This window comes from Dipodomys spectabilis, unplaced genomic scaffold (genome assembly GCF_019054845.1).
Source record: "Dipodomys spectabilis isolate Male_0828 unplaced genomic scaffold, ASM1905484v1 ptg000052l, whole genome shotgun sequence".
NCBI lineage: Eukaryota > Metazoa > Chordata > Mammalia > Rodentia > Heteromyidae > Dipodomys > Dipodomys spectabilis.
In genome coordinates, this window is record NW_024870729.1 from 4023906 (window position 1) to 4049053 (window position 25148).

The 25148-nt window shown below is 44.4% G+C and overlaps 1 protein-coding gene across 3 annotated transcripts in view; it reads left to right on the forward strand.

Moving 5' to 3' along the window:
• Positions 1-6852: 6852 nt before the first annotated feature.
• The window catches only part of Ikbkb (inhibitor of nuclear factor kappa B kinase subunit beta), a 62617-nt gene continuing 44321 nt past the window's right edge, over positions 6853-25148 (forward strand). For 2 of the 3 annotated variants that reach the window (XM_042679468.1, XM_042679470.1), the window contains exons 1-3: positions 8030-8162; positions 22538-22632; positions 23634-23751. In XM_042679468.1, the coding sequence (XP_042535402.1) occupies positions 8058-8162; positions 22538-22632; positions 23634-23751 (318 nt within the window). In that variant the 5' untranslated portion in view covers positions 8030-8057. Of the gene's footprint in view, positions 6941-8029; positions 8163-22537; positions 22633-23633; positions 23752-25148 lie in introns of those variants that run through there. The other variant, XM_042679469.1, reaches the window with a different exon arrangement.

Below are 25148 nucleotides of genomic sequence, written 5' to 3' on the forward strand. Positions count from 1 at the left end.
TAATCACAGAGCACTATGTTAGTCAGCTTTGCATCACTGTAACAAAATGCCTGGGATGAACAACTTACAAAGGAAAAGTTTATTTTGGTTCATGGTTTCAGAGGTTCCAGTCCATGCTCATTTGGCCCTGTTGCTTTAGGCCTGTGACAAGACAGAGTATGGTGGCAGGGAGTAAGTGACAGAGCAAAGCTGCTCACCTCACTGTGGCCAGGAAGCAAAAGGACATTCCCTTCCAGGGCAAGCTTGGCTCACTAGAACAACTTACTAATCCCTACTTCTTAAAGGTTCCACTGCCTCTAATAGTGCCACAGCCTGGGGACCAAGCCTTCAACAAATAGGTCTTTGGAGAATACTTACCCAAATTACAGTAAGCACCTGCTATGTGGCCAGCAAATGTTTGTTGTTATTATTGTGTTTGGCCAGCATGAAGTAACACTTTGGCAGTCAGGTACAGAATACACAGGCAAGGAGCTGATGGTACTGGGCAAGGCAGACAATAAAGAACTGATGTGACATTCAAATTTTTAAAGATTAGAAGAGAGTATGATGATCAGTTGTGATGGGGAAGAGAATCCACTGAGAAAGGACTACTGAGAATTTAGCAAAACTGGTAGGAAGAAGAAAGGAATACTGAAGGGTGAAGAAAACCAAAGGTTGTTACATAGATATGTACATGTGTGCATGTAGATAGATAGTATAATGAAATGTTTATCAAATGGAAAGGGGAGGGATAGGAATATGGTAGAGGGTATGAATTTATTCAAAGTGCACTGTGTGCATGTATAGAAATATCACAATGAAACACCCTTAACTTACACATGTATATTAACTCAAAAAATTTAAAAAATTATGTAATTTTTTTTTTGGTCGGTTGTGGGCCTTGAACTCTGGGCCTGAGCGCTGTCCCTCAGGTCTTCAGCTCAAGGCTAGCGCTCAATCACTTGAGCTACAGCGCCACTTCCAGTTTCCTGGTGGTTTATTGGAGATAAGAGTTTCACAGACTTTCCTGCCCAGGCTGGCTTTGAACCGAGGTCCTCAGATCTCAGCCTCCTGAGTAGCTAGGATTACAGGCGTGAGCCACTGGCGCCCAGCTTGTAAATTTTTCTTACTAAAAATATTAGCAAATTGAGTAGGTCAGATGCAGAATTGAGAAGGAACTGTTCTGTTTCATCACCATCATATGGTCCCATTCCTACATCCACTTCCTAAAAACAAAGAAGGACAGGGACCTTGTACTTCAGGTAGAAGGGATGAACACTTGAATGAGGATCACTTGAATCACACAGGACAGGAATCTCAACTGACTTTTGGGTAACTGGATTATATACAAAACAAAAACAAAAAAACAGGGTTTGGGGAAAGCCCAAGAGTAGAGTCATTCATACATAAGGCTCTAGGTTTTGTCCCCAGTGCCTCCTGCACTGCAAAAATAAATTAATAACAGAAGCATTAATAACTACTATTCAAAAAGGGCTTCATAAATACCTGGTTCTGCACCTTTACATATTATCTCACTTAAACTATGTTATCATGAGTTATGTTTCCTTGCCTCTATTTTACAGAAGAGATATCTGAGGCTCAGTGAGTTCAGTAGGTTGTCTGAGTTCAAGAATCTAGGAAAAAGGTAGAGCCTGGATGAAAACACTTTCCCAGATTCCACAGACCACATGAAGTAAAATGCTAGAGTACAATTTAAGACTTTTTGTTGGCTAATGCTTCATTCATTCAGTAAAATTTTTATTGAACACCCATGATATACCAGGAACTAGGGAAGCTACAGAGAATAAAAATCTTTGCCTCTATGGAGCCAAAGCAGATATTCAGTACTGAGATGAGCTAAGAAATGTAGGAGTCAGGTGAAAAGAAAAAACATAAACCCACTCAGAGCGTATCTGAAGGCTTCCTATATCACCATGGCCAAACTGGGTGCTATTGTCCTTTGGTGAGTTCCTCTTCTTCAATTTGAGTTTACTGGGGATAAGAATTTGTGTAAACATAAAGGGAACTAACACAGTGATTTCCTCTTCCAAGCTACCATTCTTTGAAGGTTGGGTGAGACAGGGTCCAAGGCCTTAGCAAGAGCTTTCTGTGTTTTATTTAAAGCTTGAGGCACGATGGGCTGTCTGCCTACACCCATCCTCTGGAAGTTTCACAATGCCCATATCTGCACACAGAGCAGGTGGCCATCTTCTCTTTCCTCTTCTGCAGACATCTCTGCACTGAACTTAAAAGGATCTTGGCCAAGGTTCATTCTCATAGCCAGCCCACCCCTTTCCCCAAGAACTTCCTCCGAAGAAAGGCAGATTTCTTCATGCCCTCCAACTAAACAAGTTTTTCCAACTTTTCTGGCAAAGGAATATTTGTTGAAGGAGCAAGACCTGACTTGCAGAGTTCTCTCTCCCCAGGGCCAGGGAACAAGTAAACTTTCAAGGGATAATGAAAGAGTAGCTGAAAACACAGATCTAGAGCTGAGTGGGACTGGGAAACCCTCCTATCTCTAATGGTTTGTTTTATTGCCTTCCTGTCTTTGAGGATGGCTTCTCCTGTGATGAGTCAGATTCCAGATGATGCAGAAACATCTTTTCCTTACTTACAGGACCTCTACACAGTTTTGCCTGGCTATTATTTGGTGAGAGTAAAGTTTAATCAGCTGATGACATAAAAAGACTAAGAGGATAGTTGTCTTTGGCTTCCTCTGGGAACAAGGCTTTATTGTAAATTATAAAATGATGTTCAGAAATTATTTGTTTGTGTATGGGGGTAGGTACTGGGGCTTGAACTCAAGGTCTGGGCCTTGTCTCTTAGCTTCTATGCTCAAGGCTGGTTCTCTACTACTTGAGCCATACTTGCACTTCCAGCTTTTTGCTGGTTCATTGGAGAGAAAAGTCTCACAGACTAGTTCCAAACCTCAATCCTCAGATCTTACCCTCCTGAGTAGTAGGATTACAGAATGGAGCCACAAGTGCCCAGCTGATGCTCATGAACTTTTTCCTTATCAAAAGTCTACTGTGTTTGCAACAGAACAAATAAGTACCTGCTTTTTCATTTCCTGATTCTGGTGTCTTCTTACCCCATAGCTTTCTGTAGTCTTATATCTCTGGAGGATTCTAAGTTCCTCTGATATGACCAAAGGTGCTTGGATCCCTCTAGTATCAGCCCTGGGGTCAGAATTAGTGAATTCTTCATTATCCTGTACTCACATCTAAATAGCACACTCAGCCCTGATGCATGAAGAAAAAGGAGCACCTTTTTTGCAGTCAACAGCCAATTTATATCTTTGTATGGAGACTAGATGCAGGCAAATCATCCGGACCTGTCCTTATCTGAAGGAAAAATGGGGCTTAAGATGATAAACCTCTTAGATCAGAATAAAATGCAGAAAGGCACCTTCCTGAGCCATCATTCATTTTACAAAAAATCTATTAATGTTTAAAGATATTTATATCCAGTTGAAAACCAAGTTATCTTGAGCTGAGCAAAATGAGAATTCTTGAAATATATAGAGTATAAACTTTTGACATGTCAGTGGATATCTCAATAAGTGAGTCAGGAACAGTGATTTTCAGAAGTGATAGGATGAAAAGAAACTTTATGACATCACCCAGAAAATAGTGCCCTGCTCAACAAGTATATTTTATTTTTTTTCAAGGCACCAGTGGCTCATATCTGTAAGTCTAGCTACTGAGGAGGTAAAGATTCAGAGGATCATAGTTTGAAGCTAGCCCAGGAGAAAAGTTTGCTTGACTCCATCTCCTAAATAATCAGCAAAAAGCGGGGCTGGACACCTGCACAACTATATTCATTGCTGCACTGGTCACTATAGCCAAAGTATAGAAGCAGTCCAGAAGCACTTCAATGGATTAATGGATAAAGAAAATGGGTGTTGGAGGCATGGCTCAATTAGTAGAGTGCTAGCCAATGAGTGAAAGCATCAGGTACTGAGCTTGTGTCTCAGTCTTGAACAAAAAGTGACATATATCACATATATGTGCATGTATATATTTATATTGAAATTTTACTTACCCTGTAGGAAGAATATTACATCATTTGCAAAGATAGATTGACCCGGAAAAATTATTTTAAATGAAGTAGGTCAGGCCCCAAAGACACTTTTTTTTCATATGTAGAAGCTAGAACTAATTTATAAATGTACATGTAAACACATTTGTGGTTGTATGCAAGTGTATAGAAATGTATTTGCAGGACAGAATTCAAATGGTGTAATTCCTTAGAAAAACAGTGCAACAAAATGAATGCCAGGAAACTGGTACTTGAAAAGTAGGAGGAAGGTCAAGGAAAGCAGGGTAGACAAATGAAGAGAGGAAGAGGGGAGAATGCACTTATTATAGTTAATACATAGCCAGTGAAATTAAGAAAATTGCCTGGAAGAAGGGGTTGAGGTTCGGAGGAGAGGAATGATGAAAGGAGTGACATCAAACATGATGCATTGCATCCATTCACTGATTTGTTGAATAGGAATTCCTTTGTATAACTACTTAAAGATAATAAAAAATACAATAAAAAAAAGTAGGACTAGAGACAAGACAGAATGCCAGCTTAGCAATTGGGAGGTCCAGAGTTCAAACTCCAATGCCACCAAAAAGTTACTTTTAGAATTTATTTATACCACAGGTGCCCCACTCCTGTGCATCAGTTTTCTCATCTGCAAATGGCATAATAAAAAAAATGTGGTATTGTACAATTTTTAGGGTTGACCTGGAGATTCAATAGAAATTTAGGATAGTGCCTGGCACCAAGTAAGCATTCCACAAATATTGGCAACTATCTTCAGGTTTCCTTTAATACATTCTTCTTGTTTCAGAAAAAGATACTGAAGTAAGAAGGTCAGGGCTGGCCAATGCCATATTGGCTACATGGTAGACTGTAGGGTATGGCATCTTGTCTTCATGCTGGGGGAAGTAACCCCCCTCCCCCATCACCTGCCTCCCAGGTAATGGGTGTGCTAGGACCCCTGGAGGCAGGGGCAGGCACATGACTGATAGGTTACTGAATCTGTCAGTTCCAGTGCCTGGGACTGGGAATTTCCTGAGAATCTGCCCCCTGCACAGACCTATTTAGACCCAGACCAGCCTAGCCACCAAGAGGCCATGCCACGTGTCTCTGTGATCGTGTCCTGTGTCCTGTCTCATGGCTTATCTTAGGTCATCATGGTGTCCCAATTCAGCTCTCCATTGGAGCTGAATTGGCTTGTTGGTATTGTTTTTGTTATTTCTTACTCATTAGCATCTTCCTAGCTGTGTTATGTGTATTTGCGTGCTGCAGGCCTTTGTAACAAGTGGCCACCTGCAACCTGTTAACTGTATAATAAATGTTAGTATTATGCTCACCTTTGGTCCTCAGCTCCACCCAGACGTGGGCTCCTTCCAATCCCCAGAGTTCCCGCAATAGCCATACAGTTGGCACTTCCCTCTCTCCTCCCAGACCCACCTGAACTCCCATCTACTTCATTTCTGTCCCTCAGACCCTCCTGCTACCTGGATGGTGAAAGAGGCCATTGCTCCCTCTTGGGGGAAATATGGCTCCTCTAATAAACCTTATAATAATCTTTCTCCTGTGCCTGCCTGCCTGCTTCTGCGTGGTCCCCTGGGATGGATGTGTGAGCCTCTTCAATAAAGACTTCAATATTCTATATTTTTAAAAATGTGGCTTCTGGGATGATTCAACTTACAACAATATCAACAACACTTTTTCGTCTACTAATATAATGCCATAGAACAAATAAACTCAAATGTTAGAAGACATTATAATGCTAGTGAGCCCCTCTCACCGTATTCTCACTCAGCATTACTGGAGCTGAAACTCCACTTTAGTTTGAGACTACTAGATTTCTTGTTTGTTTGCTTGCTTTTTGGTGCCAGTACTGGGGCTTGAACTCAGAGCTTCTTCTGCAAGCCCAATAAGCTTCCTTCCAATGGCTTAGTACATTTCTTCCCCTTTCCACAGTTTAGGATACTCCTTTTTCTAGGCAACACTAAATAAATCCTAGTCCGCCATGGCAGAGCTCCTAATCCACATGTCCACACCAAGGTCCCAGCCTCTTAGCCCCTTCTAGCCTCAGTAGGTTACATAGGTCACCTCAGACAGTAGCTGGCACTTTTTTCTCACTCCTCTCTTGTGAAAAAGGGGTCTTGCCGGCCCCTTTACTGGCAATAAACCTTTTCTTTTTCTTTGTACCTGGATGTCTGCGTGGAGGTTTTCTTTTCAGCTCTTGCTCAGCTTTCTCGTTCACATGTAGGGCTCTAACACTTGGAGGCACACCTCCATCCAGCCCAGCATTTTGATGGTTAACTGGAGATGAGTCTCCAGTTTATTGCCCAGGCTGTCTTCAAACCATGATTTTCGTATTTCAGCCTCCTAGCTAATGTTACAGGAGTGATTGAGCTCGGCTTCTTGAGGGGAAGGGTGGGGGAAGACTGTCATTTCAAATGAAGCTTGCTGTGATTTATCCCCTTGAAAAGGAACCAGAGCGTCTAGACGTGAAGACAGCGGCGGGAGTAGGTTAGGAGGGTAATTCTGGTAAACAGTCTCCCAAATTCATCCGAACAGGGCCCGGGAAATTCCCAGTCATTAGAAATCGGGGTCAGATTCACCGAAGGGGGCCCCACGCTCATTTCCCCAGGTCCACAGCGGGAACGGAGTGGCTGGTAGGTGAGCGCCGGCGCTCCGAGGAGAGTGGTTCCTAAGCTCCTTCACGGAGCTCAGCCGCCGGCACCCCCCACCCCCGCAGCCCCGACCAGCTTCTGACCCGCCGTCCCGAGCGGCCCCTTTAAGAGCCGGCCGCAGCCACGTGCTCCATGACGTCCGAGCAGGAAGTGTTTGAGGAAGTCGCGCGGGGCGGGCGGGTTTGAGAGTCCCTCACTTTCACGTGTTTAGGGGGGCTGTCCCGGCCCCCCGCCAGTTTCGCCTCCCCCGCCAGCAGGTGAGTCCCTCGGCGGGCCGGCCCTGGGGCTTGTTGCGGACCCGCTTCCCGGCCGCTCGGCGGGAGCGTCCGCGGAGTTCCCGATGGGTGGGGGGGAGGAGGGCGGGAGCGGGGGCGGGGGGGGGGATAGGGAGGGTGAGGGGCGGGGGTGGCGGAGCGGCGGCGGCGCGGGGGAATGGGGCTGGGAGCGCGGGGAGCGGGAGGGGGGGCTGGGGGGCGGGAGCGGGGGGGGGGGCTGGAGGGCGGGAGCGGGGACAGCGGGGGGGTGGGGCTGGGGGGGGGAGCGGGGACAGCGGGGGAGGGGCGGCTGGGGGGCGGGAGCGGGGACAGCGGGGGGGGGCTGGGGGGCGGGAGCGGGGACAGCGGGGGGGGGGGGGGGGCTGGAGGGCGGGAGCGGGGACAGCGGGGGGGGGGGGGGCTGGGGGGCGGGAGCGGGGACAGTGGGGGGGGCTGGGAGGCGGGAGCCGGAGGGGGGGCTGGGGGGCGGGAGCGGGGACAGCGGTGGGGGGGGGGCTGGAGGGCGGGGAGCGGGGACAGCGGGGGGGGGGGGGCTGGGGGGCGGGAGCGGGGACGGGGGGGGGGGCTGGAGGGCGGGAGCGGGGACAGCGGGGGGGGGGGGGCTGGGAGGCGGGAGCGGGGACAGCGGGGGGGGGGGGGGGGGGGGCTGGGGGGCGGGAGCGGGGACAGTGGGGGGGGGGCTGGGGGGGGGCGGGGGGAATGGGGGGAGGCGGACAGGGGCAGGGGCCCGGCAGGGACCGGGAGCCCGGGGGCCCGGCGGCGGGAGAGTGTGCGCCGTGAGTCCCGGAGCGGGGCTCTCCCCTCCACCTTGGGCGGTGCTGGGTTCGGAAACCCCGTTCCGGGAAGCAGTTCGGGGCGCGGTGCACAATTCCTCTCTGCCCTGCTATTGAGTCCGGGTGGGAGGAGCTGAAGGAGAGCAAAGTTTGCCCTCCAACAAACTTAACACATTGCACGAAACAAGTCTGGGTTGTAGAGCAGTGATGCTTTCTGCATCCCCTTGAGCACAATTTGTCCTTAAAACTTTAATCTTTTGTCCCCCCACCCCCCCCCCCCCCCCCCCCCCCCCCGCCATTGCTTACAGAGTTAGCAGGGCATCAATATGAGCTGGTCACCCTCCCTGCCAACCCAGACATGTGGGGCCTGGGAAATGAAAGAAAGGCTTGGGACCGGGGGATTTGGAAATGTCATTCGATGGCACAATCAGGTAGGGATTCCTTGCTGCTGCCAGGGCTGGGGAAGGTCAAGGCGGGCTGGGAGGCAGGCAGAGCTGCCCACACTGGTGATCTGAACAGGGAGAGGGGCTTTCCCTTAGTATGGTCACAGAAAACAGTAAGAAAAAGGACCTTGGGGCTGCTAGGCTAATATCTATGTCACCTAAATAATTGGAAAACAAAAAAAACAAAACTCTCAGTCCTAATTACATATTTTAAGCCATATGTCTCTAGTATTAGCACATTATATACTGATAAATGATATAAAACATACAAAATAGAAGCATGAAAACAATATTAAAAATAACGGGATATTTTAACATCTTTGTAGGCCCATTTTCCTAGTATTCTTTGTAGTACTGTAAACTCAAAATACACGGATCTGCATGAAAAAGGACATGTTGGGATAAAGGATGAAAAACCATCTTTCAGATACTTTTTATAGCAAGGCACTGGTGGTTCACACCTACAATCTTAGATACTTGGGACACTGAAAATTAGAGGATTGTGGTTTGGGACCAGCTCAGGCAGAAAAGTTCACAAGACCCTTTCTTCACCGATTGCTAGGTATAGTCGTGTGCACTTGTCATCTCAAGTTATGTGTGAGGCTAAGGATGGGTAAGATAGGCCCTGAGGTAGTCTCTATGAAGGAAAGCTGGGTATGGTGCCTCACTTGTGATCCTAGTGAGGATGAGAAGCCTAAAAATAGGCAATAGTGGCTTAGGCCTGAGCCAAGATGGGAAGCAAGACCTTATCCTAAAAATAACCAGTGTAAATCAGAGTCATGGCTTAGTAGTATAGGACCAGCCTAGCAAGAGCAAGACTGAGTCCAAACCTCTAATACTGCCAAGAATTGAAAAAAATGGTTGAGTGTTTTGAGTCTCATTGTTTTTAATCTTTATGTGACCTGCCTGTTTCTCACATTTGATGTGTCCTCCATCATTTCTGTTGGTGCACGTGCTAGATGCACTCAGATGCTCTACAGAGATGTTTCTAAACCACTTGTTCACTATGTAAGAGTTGTTTTACTAAACTTCAGTAATGTAACACATAATTGTGCATGCCATAAAAAAGCATGGTATTGCCCAGCAACATCTCTGTAGGCCCATCTACCATCCTGCTTGTGACTTGAATGCTCTTATCTTACCTGCATATCAAATAGTGAAGACATGTGGCCTTCTGAAAGATGAGCTGAGAGATTGTTTGAGGGAAGATTAATTTTCTATTCTTGAGTTACGTTCTTAGGCAATATTTGGAGAACCTATACCCAATTTGGAGATCACTCCTCTGGGGAACGTCCACTCAACAAAAACCTAAAATTAAGTTCCTGACTCAAAATTAAAACCCAATAAAGTCCTTGAAGGAAGTCCTAGATTTTAGTTAAGGGCTGTTGAGCAACTTTCTGGACTAGAAGGAAAGAACATGCTGCCATTCATGATCCAGGTGCCTGGTCACATCTAGCAGAAAGGTTTTTCAAGGTTGCTGGACAAATATCAGAGAGTCATTCTAGATGGTCATCCTTCAGATCTGTTTAGTTGGAAGACATTCTAGGCTGTTCCCTGAGTCTTGTCAGTTCTGAGCTGAAGGAGGGACTCCTGAATGAGTGTGGGGACCAGAGATGGAGAGCATTGTATAGTTCTGTAAGTGGTTTAGCACACCCAACTTGGAAGGTAGAATTCCAGCATGCCCTTTGGATAAGGGCTCCTTAAACTGCAACTACTTTGCTGGACATGGTGATGCATGTCTGTAATCCCAGGACATAGAAGGCAGAAGCCAGAAGATCTTGAGTTTTAGACTAGCATAGACTATGTAATGAGACTGAATCTAAAAAAGAGATAAATGACTAAGAAGAAAAATATATAACCATCACAACAAATTTGTCCTGCTCAAAGGATAGGTCTAGCATTAAACAGAAAGACCAGATTTTCTATAACATTGACAAGTACTTAGACTGCACTGTTTCTAGACAGCCTAGTACCTGTAAGAGTCAGCTTAACTGGAGACATACTGGTTTTCCTCACAAAGAGTTCTATCCAAATATGCCCTGTCTGTCTTCTCTAACTCAGAATGGCCTGCATTTGCTCAGATAGGATATTTTTTTAACTTTATAGATAGGGGCCTAAGAATGTGTGTGTGTGTGTGTGAGAGAGAGAGAGAGACAGACAGACAGACAGAGATAGCCTTTAGAATTACTATTTGTAGTTCTTTCTCCTTTTGAAATTCAGTTTATTTTAAAAATATTCCTGCAGCCTTCTGAGGCCCTTCCTCTTCTGTGCATATGCTACTTGGCTTCATTACCTTCCAGCTGGTTTCCCACAGGTTGACCTACTGTGCTTTGTTTTGAACCAGCTTTCCTCTCCTAGAGGCTATGTAAATTCTTCCCCTTCCTCCAAGATCAGCTCTAGATCATAGTTTCTTTCTTTCTTTTTTTTTTTTGCCAGTCTTGGGGCCTGAGCTCTGGGCCTGGGCGCTGTCCCTCAGCTCTTCAGCTCAAGGCTAGCACTCTACCACTCGAGCCAGAGTGACAATTCTGGCTTTTTCGACTTATGTGGTGCTGAGGAATTGAACCCAGGGCTTCATGCATGCAAGGCAAGCACTCCACCACTGAGCCACTTTTCCAGCCCCTAGATCATAGTTTCTTAAACTCTTCACAGACTGCTTCATTCCTTTTGTATTTGATCCTCCATTGAGTTCCTTGTGTCTACTCATTTGGTATGTCTCCTATACTGTGCCTCTTCCTCCCTCTCTCTCCCTCTCTCTCTCTCCCTCTCTCCCTCTCCCCCCTCTCCCCTTTGGGTGTGTGTGAGTGTGATGGTCCTGGTGCTTGAGCTCTGGGCCAGGGCACTGCCCTGAGCTATTTTCAAGCTATAGAGCTCTACCACTTGAGCCATAGCTCCACTTCCAAATTTGGTGATTTGAAGGACTTTAACCACAGTTCTCAGTCTCCTGAGTAGCTAGATTCCAACTGTGAGCCCCTTTTACCTGTCCTATGCTGCCTCTTACCTGTGTGGAGTAGTATCATGTCAGACCTCTGATTTCCTAGTCAGCCCAGGCTGGATCAGGCTTTGATTTTCTTTTATTTCCCCATCAGGAAAATCATATATTACATATATGTTAGGTGCACAAAAGCACTCACTCAGTCCACTCAAATATGGAATGTCCCAAATGGGTAGAATGGTGATTTACTAGTTATAAGTTTATATGGTGGCTAAAAGTGTGGCTCAGGAAAGTGCAGTGAGGTATATACTAAGGGGTCAAGGGAGGCCTCTTCAAGAAAGTAACATGAAAACCATTAGTATTGGAGGGGATCAGGGAGAAGGTGGAGTCTTGCTGGAAGCTAAAGGTAGAAGGCAGGCTTTTTTTCTTTTTTGTTTCATTGTGAGGCATGAACTCAAGTCTTGGGTGCTGTTCTTGAGCTTTTGTGCCCAAGGCTATTTCACTCTACCACTGGGTCCTAGCTTCACTTCCAGTTTTCTGGTGATTAATTGGAGATAAAAGAGTCTCACCCATCTTTTAGTGACCCCTGTTTTTCTTTTCTTTTCCTTTTGTCTTGTTTGTATTTGGGAGAGTGTGGGAGTGTACATGAAAGGTAGAACTGGGATGAACAAATGGAGCAGTGGCGTTCTTTGGACACTACCTAGAAAATGAACTGGATATATTGTGGATGGGGATGGGAGGGAAAAACCCAGTGAAAGGATGGAAGAGGAGACTGGTTCCTAAAAAATTGTACTGATTGCTCATTACCTGATTCATATAACTGTGGCCCCTCTGTATATTAACTCTATAATGACAATAAAAATAAAAAAATAGTCTTACAGACTTTCCTGCCTGGGCTGGCCTAGAACTGATCTTCAGATCTCATTCTCCTGAGTAGCTAGGATTACAGGCATGAGCTACCAGCACTTGGGCAAACAGGTTTTATTTTTAAATTTACTTTATTGTTATGTAAAAGTGATGTACAGAAGGATTGCAGTTATATGTTAGGTTATGAGTACATTTCCTTTCATATAGTATCATCCCTTCCCTCACTCTTTCCTAGTCCCTCCTTCCTGTCTCTACACATGAGTTGAATAGTTCAACAAAGTGTCCAGTGAATGCCACTGCTGTACTTTTTCACCCTTTTTCCCTTGAGTTCTGTGTCCCCCGCTCCTAAAGATAGACATATGAATAAACCATAGAGAAATACACAATAACAATATGGAATAACATACATATATAACAATTACATACAGAAATAACAACAAATGTGAAGAAACCTCTTGTTTCCATATCTTGGAATTTGCTTCACTATATCTATATTTATTTATTTATGAATCTAAAGAGGCACATGAATGTCGCACCTTTGTGTTTCTTTCTTTCTTTCTTTTTTTTGGTCATGGGGCTTGAACTCTGGGCCTGAGTGCTGTCCCTCAGCTTTTCAGCTCAAGGCTAGCACTCTACCACTTGAGTCATAGTGCCACTTTGGGTTTTTTGGTGGTTTATTGGCAATAGGGGCTGGAAAGGTAGCTCAGTGGTAGAGTGCTTGCCTTGCATGCATGAGGCCCTAGGTTCTATTCCTCAGCACCACATAAGCAGAAAAAGACAGAAGTGGCACTGTGGCTCAAGTGGTAGAACACTAACCTTGAGCTGAAGAGCTGAGGAACAGTGTCCAGGCCCAGAGTTCAGGCTCCACGACCAGCAAAAAAAAAAGTTTCATGGCCTTTCCTGATAGGGCTGGCTTTGAACTGCGATCCTCAGATCTCAGCCTCCTGAGTAGCTAGGATTACAGGCGTAAGCTACTGATACCCAGCTTTGTAGTAAGCTCCAGTGAAACAGTATTTAATGTGTTTTTCTGTTATCACATGTGTTTTGTCTACAATCAAGGGCATATTTGAAGTTAGGAGCCTAAGAATGGCAATCCTCAAGATATGATGCCTAGGAAATCAAGGTTGTCATTTATTGAGAACCTTCCATATGCTGGCATCAGTATTGTTTTTTGCAGTGTTGTGGATTGAACTCAAGGGGCTACAGGACTCTACCACTGAGCTCCATCCCTATCCCTGTTTTGCATGCTTTATCTCCAGTCATCACTGTAATCACAAGGGAAGTATTATTGTCTAGCCAATTGTGTAGCTAAGGAAATAGAAGCGCAGAGAGGATAGTAATATGTTCAGAGAGGCTACACTAGTAAATAAAGAAGCTGCATTTGATGAAACCTCCATGGATTCAAATCCCAACCCATGTGCTTTTTTTTTTTTTTTTTTTTTATTTATTTTATTGTAAAGCTACTATACAGAGGGTTACAGTTACATGAGTGAGGTAATGAGTACACTTCCTCTTGAACATTGTTACCCCCTCCATTGTTTTCCCCCTACCATCCCCTCCCTCCCTCCCTTCCCCTTTTTTTTTTTTTTTGATTGTGATTAAATGATTACATAATTTCAAAGTCACAAGTTCATTCTAACTTCCCTGGAGCAAATTGTCTACCACAGTCTGTAATATATAACAGTGTTCACATGTTATATACCATATTTGTGATCAGCAGCATGGGGATATTTAGTAGTGGTTCAACCAGATGAGCGGGAGTTCTTTGTTTCTTAAGTTCTGTTAGTTTTGTCGTATCACCTAACCTTTTGGATTTAGCATCCACTTATCAGGGAGACCATGCACCGTTTGTCTCTTCGTTCTTGGCTTACCTCGCTCAACATGATTCCTTCTAGCTCCATCCATTTCCCTGCAAATGCCATTATTTTGTCATTTCTAATGGCTGCATAATATTCCATTGTGTATAGATACCACAAGTTTTGGATCCATTCATCTGTGGTGGGGCATCTAGGTTGTTTCCATATCCTAGCTATTGCGAACAGTACTGCAATAAACATGGAGGTGCACGTGTCCTTGTATATTGGTTCCTGTTGTTCAGGGTAGATGCCTAGAAGTGGTATGACTGGGTCGTAAGGGAGGTCAATCTTTAGCTTTCTAAGGACCCTCCAGACTGCTTTCCAAAGTGGTTGTATAAGTGTACATTCCCACCAGCAGTGTAATAGGGTTCCTCTTTCTCCACATCCCCTCCAGCATTTGTCGTTGGCTGATTTGTGGATGTGGGACATTCTGACTGGGGTAAGGTGGTATCTCAGGGTTGTGTTTATTTGCATTTCCTTCACCACCAGGAATGATGAACATTTCCTCATGTGTTTCTTTGCCATTTTTATTTCTTCATTTGAGAAGTCCCTCTTTAGTTCCCTTGCCCATTTAGTAATTGGTTTGTTAGGTTTGGGAGGGATTAGTTTGTGAGTTCCCTGTATATATAGGATGTTAACCCCTTGTCTGATATATTGCTGGTAAATATTTTTTCCCAATTAGTTGGTTGTCTTTCTAGCTTAGTTGCGATAGATTTAGCTGTGCAGAAGCTTTTTATTTTAAGGTAGTCCCATTTGTCGAGTCTCTCTCCAACTTGTTGTGACCCTGGGACTCTGTTCAGGAAGTTCCTTCCTGTGCCTATTAGTTCAAGTGTCTCTCCTACTCTGTCCTGCAGTAGTTTCAGAGATTCAGGTTTAATGTTAAGGTCTTTAATCCATTTTGAGTTGATGTTGGTGCATGGTGATAGGCTGGGGTCCACTTTTAGTTTTCTGCATGTGGCTGCCTAGTTTTCCCAGCACCAGCGGTTGAAGAGGCTGTGTTTCTTCCATTGTATGTCTTTGGCTCCTTTGTCGAATATCAGCTGGCTGTAGGCCTGTGGATTTATATCTGGATCTTCTATTCTGTTCCATTGGTCTTCGGGTCTGTTTTTGTGCCAGTACCATGCTGTCTTTGTGATTATAGCTCTGTAGTAGAGTTTGAAGTTCAGCATGGATAGCCCTCCCATATTGTCTTTATCCCCTAGAATTGTTTTGGCTATTCTAGGTCTTTTGTTGTTCCATATAAATTTTTGGACTGTTTTCTGTATTTCAGTGATGTACGTCATTGGGATTTTAATAGGAATTGCATTGAATTTGTATATTAGTTTTGGAAGTATCACCATCTTTGCTATATTAAGTCGGCCTATCCAGGAGCATGGGAGGTCTTTCCATTTCCTAGTGTCTTCTGCAATTTCTTTCTTTAACTTTTTATAGTTCTCATTAAATAGTTCTTTTACATCTTTGGTTAGGTTAATTCCTAAATATTTTATTTTTGGGGAGGTTATTGTGAATGGGGTTGCTCCCTTTATTTCCCTCTCTTCCTGTACGTTATCAGTGTATAGGAAGGCAACTGATTTTTGTGGGTTTATTTTGTATCCTGCTATTTTGCCGAAGTGACTTATGATTTCTAAAAGTTTGGGGATGGAGTTTTTGGGATCATGGAGATATGGTATCATGTTGTCTGCAAAAAGGGATAGTTTAACTTCTTCTTTCCCTATGCGGATCCCTTTAATGTCTTTTTCTTGCCTTATTGCCCTGGCTAAGGGTTCTAGGACTATGTTGAAGAGGAGTGGAGACAGTGGACATCCTTGCCTTGTTCCTGTTTTTAGGAGGATTGGTTGTAGCTTTTCCCCATTAAGTATAATATTGGCTATTGGTCTGTCATAAATGGCTTTTATTGTTTTTAGAAATGTTCCTTCTATTCCTATTTTCTCCAGAGCTTTTAGCATGAATGAATGTTGAATTTTATCAAAGGCCTTTTCTGCATCTGTGGCGATAATCATGTGATTCTTGACCTTGGCTCTGTTGATATGCTGGATTACATTTATTGACTTACGTATGTTAAACCATCCCTGTGTCTCTGGGATGAAGCCTACCTGATCATAGTGTATTATTTTTTTTATGTGTTTCTGGATTCTGTTAGCTAGAATCTTGTTAAGGATCTTTGCATCTGTGTTCATCAAGGAGATTGGCCTGTAATTCTCCTTTTTGGTTGGGTCTTTGCCTGGTTTGGGGATGAGTGTAATATTGGCTTCGTAGAATGAGTTTGGGATAGCTCCCTCCTTCTCTGTTTCTCTGAAGAGCTTGAGGAGTATGGGTATTAGTTCTTCTTTAAAGGTCTTATAGAATTCTGCTGTGAATCCATCTGGTCCTGGGCTTTTTTTTGTTGGAAGACTTTTGATAGCTTCCTGTATCTCATTATAGGATATTGGCTTATTTGGTTAACTTCTTCTTTGCTCAGTTTGGTAACTTGTATTTCTCTAAAAATGCATCCATTTCCGCCAGATTTTCTTCCTTTAGAGAGTATAGCTTTTGAAAGTAGTCTGTTAGAATTGTTTGGATATCTTGGGTACGTGTTGTGATGTTTCCCGTGGCATCCCTAATCCTATTAATATGGGTTTCCTCTCTTCTTTTTTTAATTAATCTTGCCAACGGGCCATCAATTTTGTTTATTTTTTCAAAGAATCAGCTTTTTGTTTGGTTTATTTTGGTTATGGTTTTCTGATTTTCTAATTGGTTAATCTCTGCTCTCAATTTGGTTATCTGGCTTCGTCTAGTAGCTTTAGGTCCCATTTTTTCTTGTTTTTCTAGCTGTTTTAGTTGCAACATGAGATTATTTACTTGGTCTGTCTCCATTCTCTTGATGTGGGCACTGAGGGCAATAAATTTGCCCCTCAGGACTGCTTTTACTGTGTCCCACAAGTTTCTTTGTGAGGTATTTTCATTGAGTTGTAGGAAATGCTTTATTTCTTCTCTGATCTCTTCTGTTACCCAGGCCTTGTTAAGGAGTGTGCTGTTCAATTTCCATGTATTAGAGAAATTTCTGCGGTATGCTTTGTTATTGAGAGCTAGCTTGATTCCACTGTGGTCAGATAGGATACAGGGGATTTTGTCGATCCCTTTGTATTTGCTTAAGTTCCTTGCATGAACTATGATATGGTCTATTTTGGAGAAAGTTCCATGAGCTGCTGAGAAGAATGTGTACTGTGTTGTTTTAGGGTGAAATACTCGGTAGATGTCAGTTAATTCCGCTTGAAGTATGGCCTCACTTAATTCGGTAGCTTCTTTGCCAATCCTCTGGTTGGTAGACCTGTCCTTTGGTGAGAGTGGCGTGTTAAAGTCTCCTAGTATTATCGTATTGGGATCTATTTTATTCTGTAAGTTTGAGAGCATTTGTTTAACATATCTGGGTGCACCGATATTTGGGGCATATAAGTTGATGATGGTTATATCCTCCTCTTGGATTGTTCCCTTTATTAATATGTAGTGTCCGTCCTTGTCTTTCTGTACTGATTTTAATGAAAAGTTTATTTTGTCAGATATCAGGATAGCTACACCTGCTTTCTTATTGGGGGAATTTGATTGGTAGATCCTTTTCCACCCCTTCACTCTGAGTTTGTTTGTATGTTTGGCTGAGAGGTGGGTCTCCTGAAGGCAACAGATGGATGGGTCTTGTTTTCTGATCCAGTCCTCAGTTCGTTTTCTTTTAATTGGCGAATTCAGCCCATTTATATTAAGAGAAAGTATAGAGAGATGCATTGTTGTCCCTGCCATTCCGTTTTCCTAAGTTTTTCTTCTTTTCTTTCCTCCTGTGCTTGCTCAGTTAGACTTTGAGTAATGCCTGTTTGGGGCAGGTCCCAGTTCCTGGTTGCTTTCTTCAGGTTGTGTCCCCCCTCTTAGAATTCTTTGTAATGCTGGCTTAATGTTTATGTATTCATTTAGTTTTTCTTTGCTATTAAAAGTTTTCAGTTCTCCATCGAATGTGAATTCTAGCTTTGCCGGGTATATCAGTCTGGGTTGGCAGTTATTGGCTCTCAGGGCTCGTATGGTGCTTTCCCAGGCTTTTCTTGCATTCATTGTTTGTGTGGAGAGATCTGCAGTGATTCTAATTTTTTCCCCGTTGTAGTATAGCTCCTTCTTCATTTTTGCTGCATGCAGGATTGTTTCCTTATTATTCAGATCCATCATTTTTACTATAATGTGTCTAGAAGTGTTTCTCCTGGGATCTTGCTTGTTGGGTGTTCGATAAGCTTTTGTGATGTAGTTAAGATGGTCGTTTTTGAGGTCGGGAAAATTTTCATTGACTATCTTGTTAAATAGGTGTTGCATTCCCTTGCTCTGGAATTCCTCACCTTCGTCCACTCCGATTATGCGAAGGTTAAATTTTTTAGCATTATCTGCTTGCTCTTGAATTTCCCTTTGGTTTAATTTGAGTGATTTTTCCATATCTGTCACTTTTTGGTCCAGTTGGTGTATTCTGTCTTCTGTATCTGACACTCTACCTTCCATTTCATTCACTCTGTTGACCGTGGCTTCTATTGTGGTTTGCATGGTGGAAATGGATCCCTTTATGGATTCAATGTTGGTTCTCAGAGTACTGATCTCACCTCTCAATGAGGTGAGATCAGTATGCATTACCTCTAATTTGGCGTTTATCTCACTTCTTACTGAGGTTTGTGCAGCTTCTATTTTTGCATCCAACTTTTGTTTGATATCCTGTATATCTTTTGATAGTTCATCCTTGTGCTCTTTCAATTTCTGATCCATTTCTCGCTTTATTTCTTGAGTCATTGCCTCCAGCAACCCTTGGATGTAGCTTTTGTCTTCCATTCCTGCTTTGCTCCCACTGGGGCTCTCCCCTGCGTGGCTGCTGGCTTTTGAGGTGAGCTTGCTGTCCTGGGTAGTGGTAAACCTTGTGATTTTTCTCTGTGATTTTCGCATGGGGGTTCAGGAGACTGCTCTTCAATCTTGTTTTGGTGTGTCTGTCTTTGCTTCGTTGCTGATTCTGTATTGGTAGAGAGAGTCTGTGCCTGATCTGGATTCTGTTGGGAGCCTATTTCCAGCTGCTATTCTGACTTACTTAGGATTCTCAGCTCTCTGCTGTAGATTGCTGGCAATTCCCGCCTTTGGAAGGGTTGAGCAGCCTAGACTGCTTGTGTTTGCTCCTGCAGGTGCTCTTGGGAAGATCAGATGCTCTGGATGCACTCTCCCAAATACTGGAGTCTGCTATGGGCTCCTGATGTGTTTTTGTTTGTTTGTTTTGGGCTGGTTGTGGGCTTGAACTCTAGGTTTGGGTGCTGTCCCTCAGCTCTTCAGCTCAAGGCTGGCACCCTACCATTTGAGCCACAGCCCCACTTCTGACCCTTTTTGCTTTGTTCAGGCGCCGGTCCCCGGGCCTGGTTCCGGCCCCAGCCTGGAGCGCACTCGTTAGGCCTGTGCTAATGTGTATACCACCTAGGTTATGCAGCCTGGAGGACACAGTTCAAATTTCTTCTACTGTTGGTAGTCTTGACCCAGGGGCGCTGTTCCTGGCTTGGGCATTTAAGCTCCCTTCCAGGGGCGCTCTTGCTCTGGCCTGGCCAGCAGAGTGTGCTCCACTGGCTGGTGGAGCTCTCGAACAGTTCCCAGTTTTAGTGGGTCCTGTGGTCCGGGTGTTGGGGTAGGGAGTCTAGGTCAGGGTCTGGGGATTCCCACCAGCTCTGGTCTCCCTTGAGGGATTCACTGTCCCCTGTTGGGTACTCACCCTGTAGGTCGTCAGTTGTTGTTGCAATCCGAGTTCAGTTGGGGTGGTTGCTTGCTGGGTTGGGCGGCCCCCGCCGGGTAGTTGCGATCGCGATTGGGCGGGTGGTCTGCCGACAGGTCCCTTTGTCGCGCTGCTGGTGCTGGGCGGCTTTGGCTTTGGCGGGATGGAGCCTCTCCGCTCCGGTGGAGAGTGAGGGGTGGGGGTGGGATCCTCGTGGAGACTCCCGGCTGGTAGGTTTCTCTGTTCCTGGCGATCCGCTGTTCTGCAATCCGGTACCTGGTGATCTGCAAGCAGCCCCCTGTGTCTCTGTGGCTCCGGCAGCCCCCCGCCGGGCCGGCTGGCCGACGGCTTGGCGCACTGCCGCGCGGCCAGTAAAGGTTGGGGGAGGGGTCTTCGCTCTTCTCTGTTCTGAAATTCTTCTTTTCCTCTCTTTCTTTTTTTGTTATTTTCCACCTCTGGTTTTTCTCTGAGTGTTCGTCTTTTTGTTGTTGTCGGTCTCTTGGGGAGATTAAGCGTTGGAACTCGAACTTTCTTTTTGGTTGGAGAGAGCTGTGGCGTTTCCCTACTGCCCCGTCACCATCTTGGTCCCCCCTCCTATGTGCTTTTTCTATTGTGGCTTCTCCAGGTGGAGGACACTTTTAGAATACTTCCAGTGTTTTGTAACAATCCAAACCATTTTGAAATACTGAAGGAAAACTTTGAAGGACAAAATATTTAAGTTTTCCTTCCTCGTTAAATAACCAACTCCAAAATGAATATAGGTTGAACATTCTTAATCCAGAATACTCCCAAGAGCCAAAACATTTTGAGTAGCCCATGACATCCCATGTGGAATATTGCAGCACACCTGGAATAGGGTCATAGTCAAATTGCAGGTTCCCTGGGAATATAACAAAATTGCTTTCAGGCTGTGTGTATAAGGTGTATATGAAAGATAAATCAGTTTGTATTTAGACTGGGATACTGGTCCTACAATATTTCATGTATATGAAAATACTCCAAAATCTAAAAATATGTGAAATCTGAAATACTTTTGGTCCCCAGCATTTTGAATAAGGGGTACTCAACCTGTATTTCCCAACGAGGAAGAACAGTGTGACAAATGACCCTAATCCTGTTTCCCTAGATTTTCCTATACAGTGTGGGTCTTGACAGTCCTTGCTATGTCTATATGCCATTACAACCCCAGTCCAAGACTCAGCACAAACCATTTGTCAGTATAGTTTAAATAGGTAGATGTTTTCAATAAGATATTTTTTTTACAAACTGAAAAAGATTACTTCAGTGGCCTTAGTTTTCTGTACCTTTTTAGAGTGAGGTCTTGGCTCATATCCTGATTATGTAACTTGTTCAATTTTTGGATTTGGGTCACAACTTCCCAAGAACACATAGGATGTTGGCACAGATCAGCTTGCTTGGAGGTGGTGAGGTTAGCTCTCAGGTTACTGCCACCAGAACTATAGATTGGGGGCACAGCAGTGCCTAAGCTTCCTTGGGTCTTCAGTGCACCAATGAAAGAGATGAGTTAGCTTCAGGAACCAGCTACTCGATTAGTCACCAAAAAAAAAAAAAAAAACCTATTGACTGCCCGCTCTTTATGTAAGAAACCACAATGGAGGACATTGTGTTACTTGGTGTAAATGCCAAAGCCCATGGAAATGGATATATCCGTAGTTTAGAAAGAAAATACTCTATTGCTCTATAAAAAATAAATCCCTGGCAGATAAGTACAGTGAAGGAATTACCTGTTATGGTGACATGGAAGAGGGTAAGTTGTCTTGTATGAGTCCATGGTTCCTACATAGTGGAAGCAGGAGCACAGGCCTAGAAAGCACTTGAGCAAGAGGAGCTGATGGTCTCATCTACAGCAACATTGAGTGCTTGAACTGAGGGAAAGTAGCTGGGAGAGCAGAGTGGAGCCAAGAGGATCTTAAAAGTATCCTGACATGGGTTGTCAGGTCAGCAAACAATGCTGAGAGCTGGCTATTACTAGGGGCTTATTTTATTTTATTTTATTTTTTTTTGTCGGTCGTGGGACTTGCACTCTGGACCTGGGCGCTGTCCCTCAGCTCTTCAGCTCAAGGCGAGCGCTCTACCACTTGAGCTACAGCGCCACTTCTTAGGGGCTTATTTTATAACAGTATGAAAAGTGTGTATGTGTGTGTATGTATGTGCGTGTGATTTTTCTTGTTTCATGGGTGAAGAAGACACTATCTTATAGGTGGTTTTTTCCCCCCAAGATCACATAGCTGGTGAAAGAGTTGGAACTTGCATCAGTATATGTTCCTTAGACTATCCAATGCTTATATTCCCTCTGAAGAGGGACAAACATTAGTGCAGTAGTGGAGACAAACATTAGTGCAATAGTGGAGACACTTTGGTGTAGCATTATTAGGTTGAGCTATATGGAAGCACCTTTTTTTTTTTTTGGTACAGATGTAAGATCACTTTTTCAAATGTAATTTTATTATTATTAAGTTGTTGTACAGAGGGGTAGTACTGTGAGTACATTTCTTATAGGATACTGTCACCTCTTTCTTCACTTTTCCCCAGTTCCTCCCTCCTATCCCTGTCCACAAGTTACATAGTTCATTTTCCATATAGTGTTTGCTGAGTGCCATGCTTGCATTTGTTCACATTTCTTCCCTCCATTTCTGGGAAACATCATTTGTGTAGATCAGAGTAGCTGAATATCAGCAGCAGCACATACATGGTTTAACCTAATAGTGCTCTGCTGAGGCTGAGAGAAAAGTAGAAATGCCCCTGGGGTTTGTGTAGGAAGGAACAAGGTTGGGTGGACAAGGCAGGATCTGGGTAGGCAGAGAGGTGAAGAAGAGAAAGAGAACAATCAGACGGGAACAGGTGCCTTGGGGCTCTCAAGGAGAGTAGTGTAGTGTACCCTCACTCTCATGGGGTGAGCATGTGTTGGTTGGTTATTTTGTTTGTCTCCACCATGGCCTTCTCTTAGGAGACAGGTGAGCAGATTGCAATTAAGCAGTGCCGACAGGAGCTCAGCCCAAAGAACCGAGATCGCTGGTGCCTGGAGATCCAGATCATGAGGAGGTAAGGTCCTGGTGCCTAGATGTGGGAGCATGTTTGTGTCTAGGGGATGCTAAAATGAACTCTGAAGCACTGGTCTCACCTGCTGCATCCAGAAAGGAAGATTAGAGTTGGAGATGTGGTTCAAATAACAAGGCTCTCATTTCAAACTCTACTACTGGAAAAAAAAAAAAAAAGAGTGTGTATGGGGGGATAATTCTTGCTCCTCCATCAGACTACTAGCCTGACTGACACTCCGCTTCCAGAAAGTTCTAGTTGGGAGCTCCACCACTTGAGCTACACCCTCAACGCTACCAGACACTTCTAGACAATAAGCATTTAAAGACTTTACTGGGCCTCATAGTCAATTTATATTAAAAATAATAATAACTTATTCTTATTTTTGGTCATGGGGCCTGAACTCTGGGCCTGGGTGCTGTCCCTCAGCTCTTCAGCTCAAGGCTAGCGCTCTACCACTTGAGCCACAGTGCCACTTGTGGCTTTTTCTGCTTATGTGGTGCTGAGAAATCGAGCCTAGAGCCTCGTATGCAAGGCAAGCACTCTACCACTGAGCCACCTTCCCAGCCTATTATATTAAATAATTTAAGAAAGTTATCATAGCCAGGTATGATGGTCTGTGCCTGTAGTTCCTGCTCTAATTTCCTAATAACAGGAGAAATCAAAAGTCACATTCATTATGTGCCCAAACATTTGCATATATCACCTTCCACCTTGAATAGCAAGAGCTTAGAAGTTCTTTTGTTTTCTCTATTAGAGGCAGTTTTGCATTTGAAATGGGGCATCCTAAAGAAACTTTTGCATCACATGAAACACTCATAAATGTCTTAGTTCAGGGTGTTGAATAAGCTACCAGTTCCTGACCTCCACCTCCTACTTCTGTTACTTCTAAGGTCCTGGTTTTTCCCAGTCTTTGTTGGAAGGTGAGCTTGGCTGAGACACAGAAGCAAGGAATAGGTTTGAGCTAAAGCTTGGGTTCTATTCTCACTGGTTTTTCTCCTTCCTAGGCTAAGCCACCCCAATGTGGTGGCTGCCCGGGATGTTCCCGAGGGGATGCAGAATTTGGCACCCAATGACTTGCCCCTGCTGGCCATGGAGTACTGTCAAGGAGGAGATCTCCGAAAGGTAAAGCTCCTGGGTGGCAGGATGCAGACCCATTGAGGCAGGCTGGGACCCTAGAAGGGAGGGGTAGGAAGCCTGTCATCAAATATGTCATCGCCCAGAAGCTGGGTTTTTACAGTGACTTGCTTCACTTTCCCAAGCCCTCTTCTGTGTCTACTTCAGGGTGATATGTGAATGTAAATCAAAAGGTTGAATCAGTTGCCTTTGAAGAAAACCACAGAGGGACTCTCTTGACTCTGCATTACATTACTGAAAGGACAAGGAATGTCATCTCTAGATCTGGACCATAAGAGGCCACAGATGCCTCCTTCCTTGGCATGTCAGAACACTGCTGGTTTAGGGGGCCTTTTTGTTGTCATTGTGACAGGGACTTTATAGATGTGACACTGCTGTACAGAGTTATCAAATGTAGCAGGAAGAGTCATTAGGGAACTGGCTGTGGTGCCAGAGCTTCCCCTGATTCATCTGCCAATTTTGCTTTCTTCCTCCTCACTACAGTACCTTCTGTGTACACTGGAAGTTGGGCAGTCCTGGCCTCCCCAGTGACAATTCCATGAATACCTATATATGATCTTCACAATGGTTCCACATGACCTCTGTTTCACACAGAATCTCATGGCTTTTAGTAGCCCCATGACAATAGTATGCAGATAGTACTCCTGCATTACTGGTGGATGTTGGAGCCCAGGGAGGTTAGACTGAGGGCCCCACCTCACACAGCTACAGGGATAGAGCATATGGATTCAGCTGCAGGTTCATCTCTACTGGTAACACCGAGTAATGACATAGCATTGGGAAAAGTCAGATATCTAACCAGAAGAGTTGCTTTATCTGTTCTACCAGTCATTCCTTTCAACTCTTACAGTAAGTCTGTGATTTGTGGGGCTTGGGCCAGAGAAGTTGCCCTCATTAGTTCTGTCCTTACATGGCAGTTTCACAGATAAAATTATATGCTGTTCTCATCATTCCTCTGGACCTGTCACCTTATTTTATACAAAGAAAGTTTCCATAAGGGTCAGTCTGTATGAGTGACTTCTGCTGTGGAGGTGGCTTATCCTGGGAGTGATGTAGGTCAAGGCCATCAGGGCAGGCTATGTGTAACATTCTTGGCATGACTCATTAGTGGGACTGATGACCTATTAGAAATGGGGAGTTTGATTCTCCTCCACTCTCCTAACCTTTTCATGGTCATCTAATCCCTAGGTGTGGCTGTAGAGATAAAGCCATGCTGCTATAACCAAGTGAGAGCTCTTAGATGGCAGCCTGGGTGTAGAGGGATGTGATCAGATTATGGAAAGCTTGGAAGTAGTTGGTCACAGGATTGCACACCTGGCTTTCTAGTCAGCAAAGAGCCTGGTATGGAAGGCAAGAGGCAATTGCTTCTTATGGGGCTTTTGTAC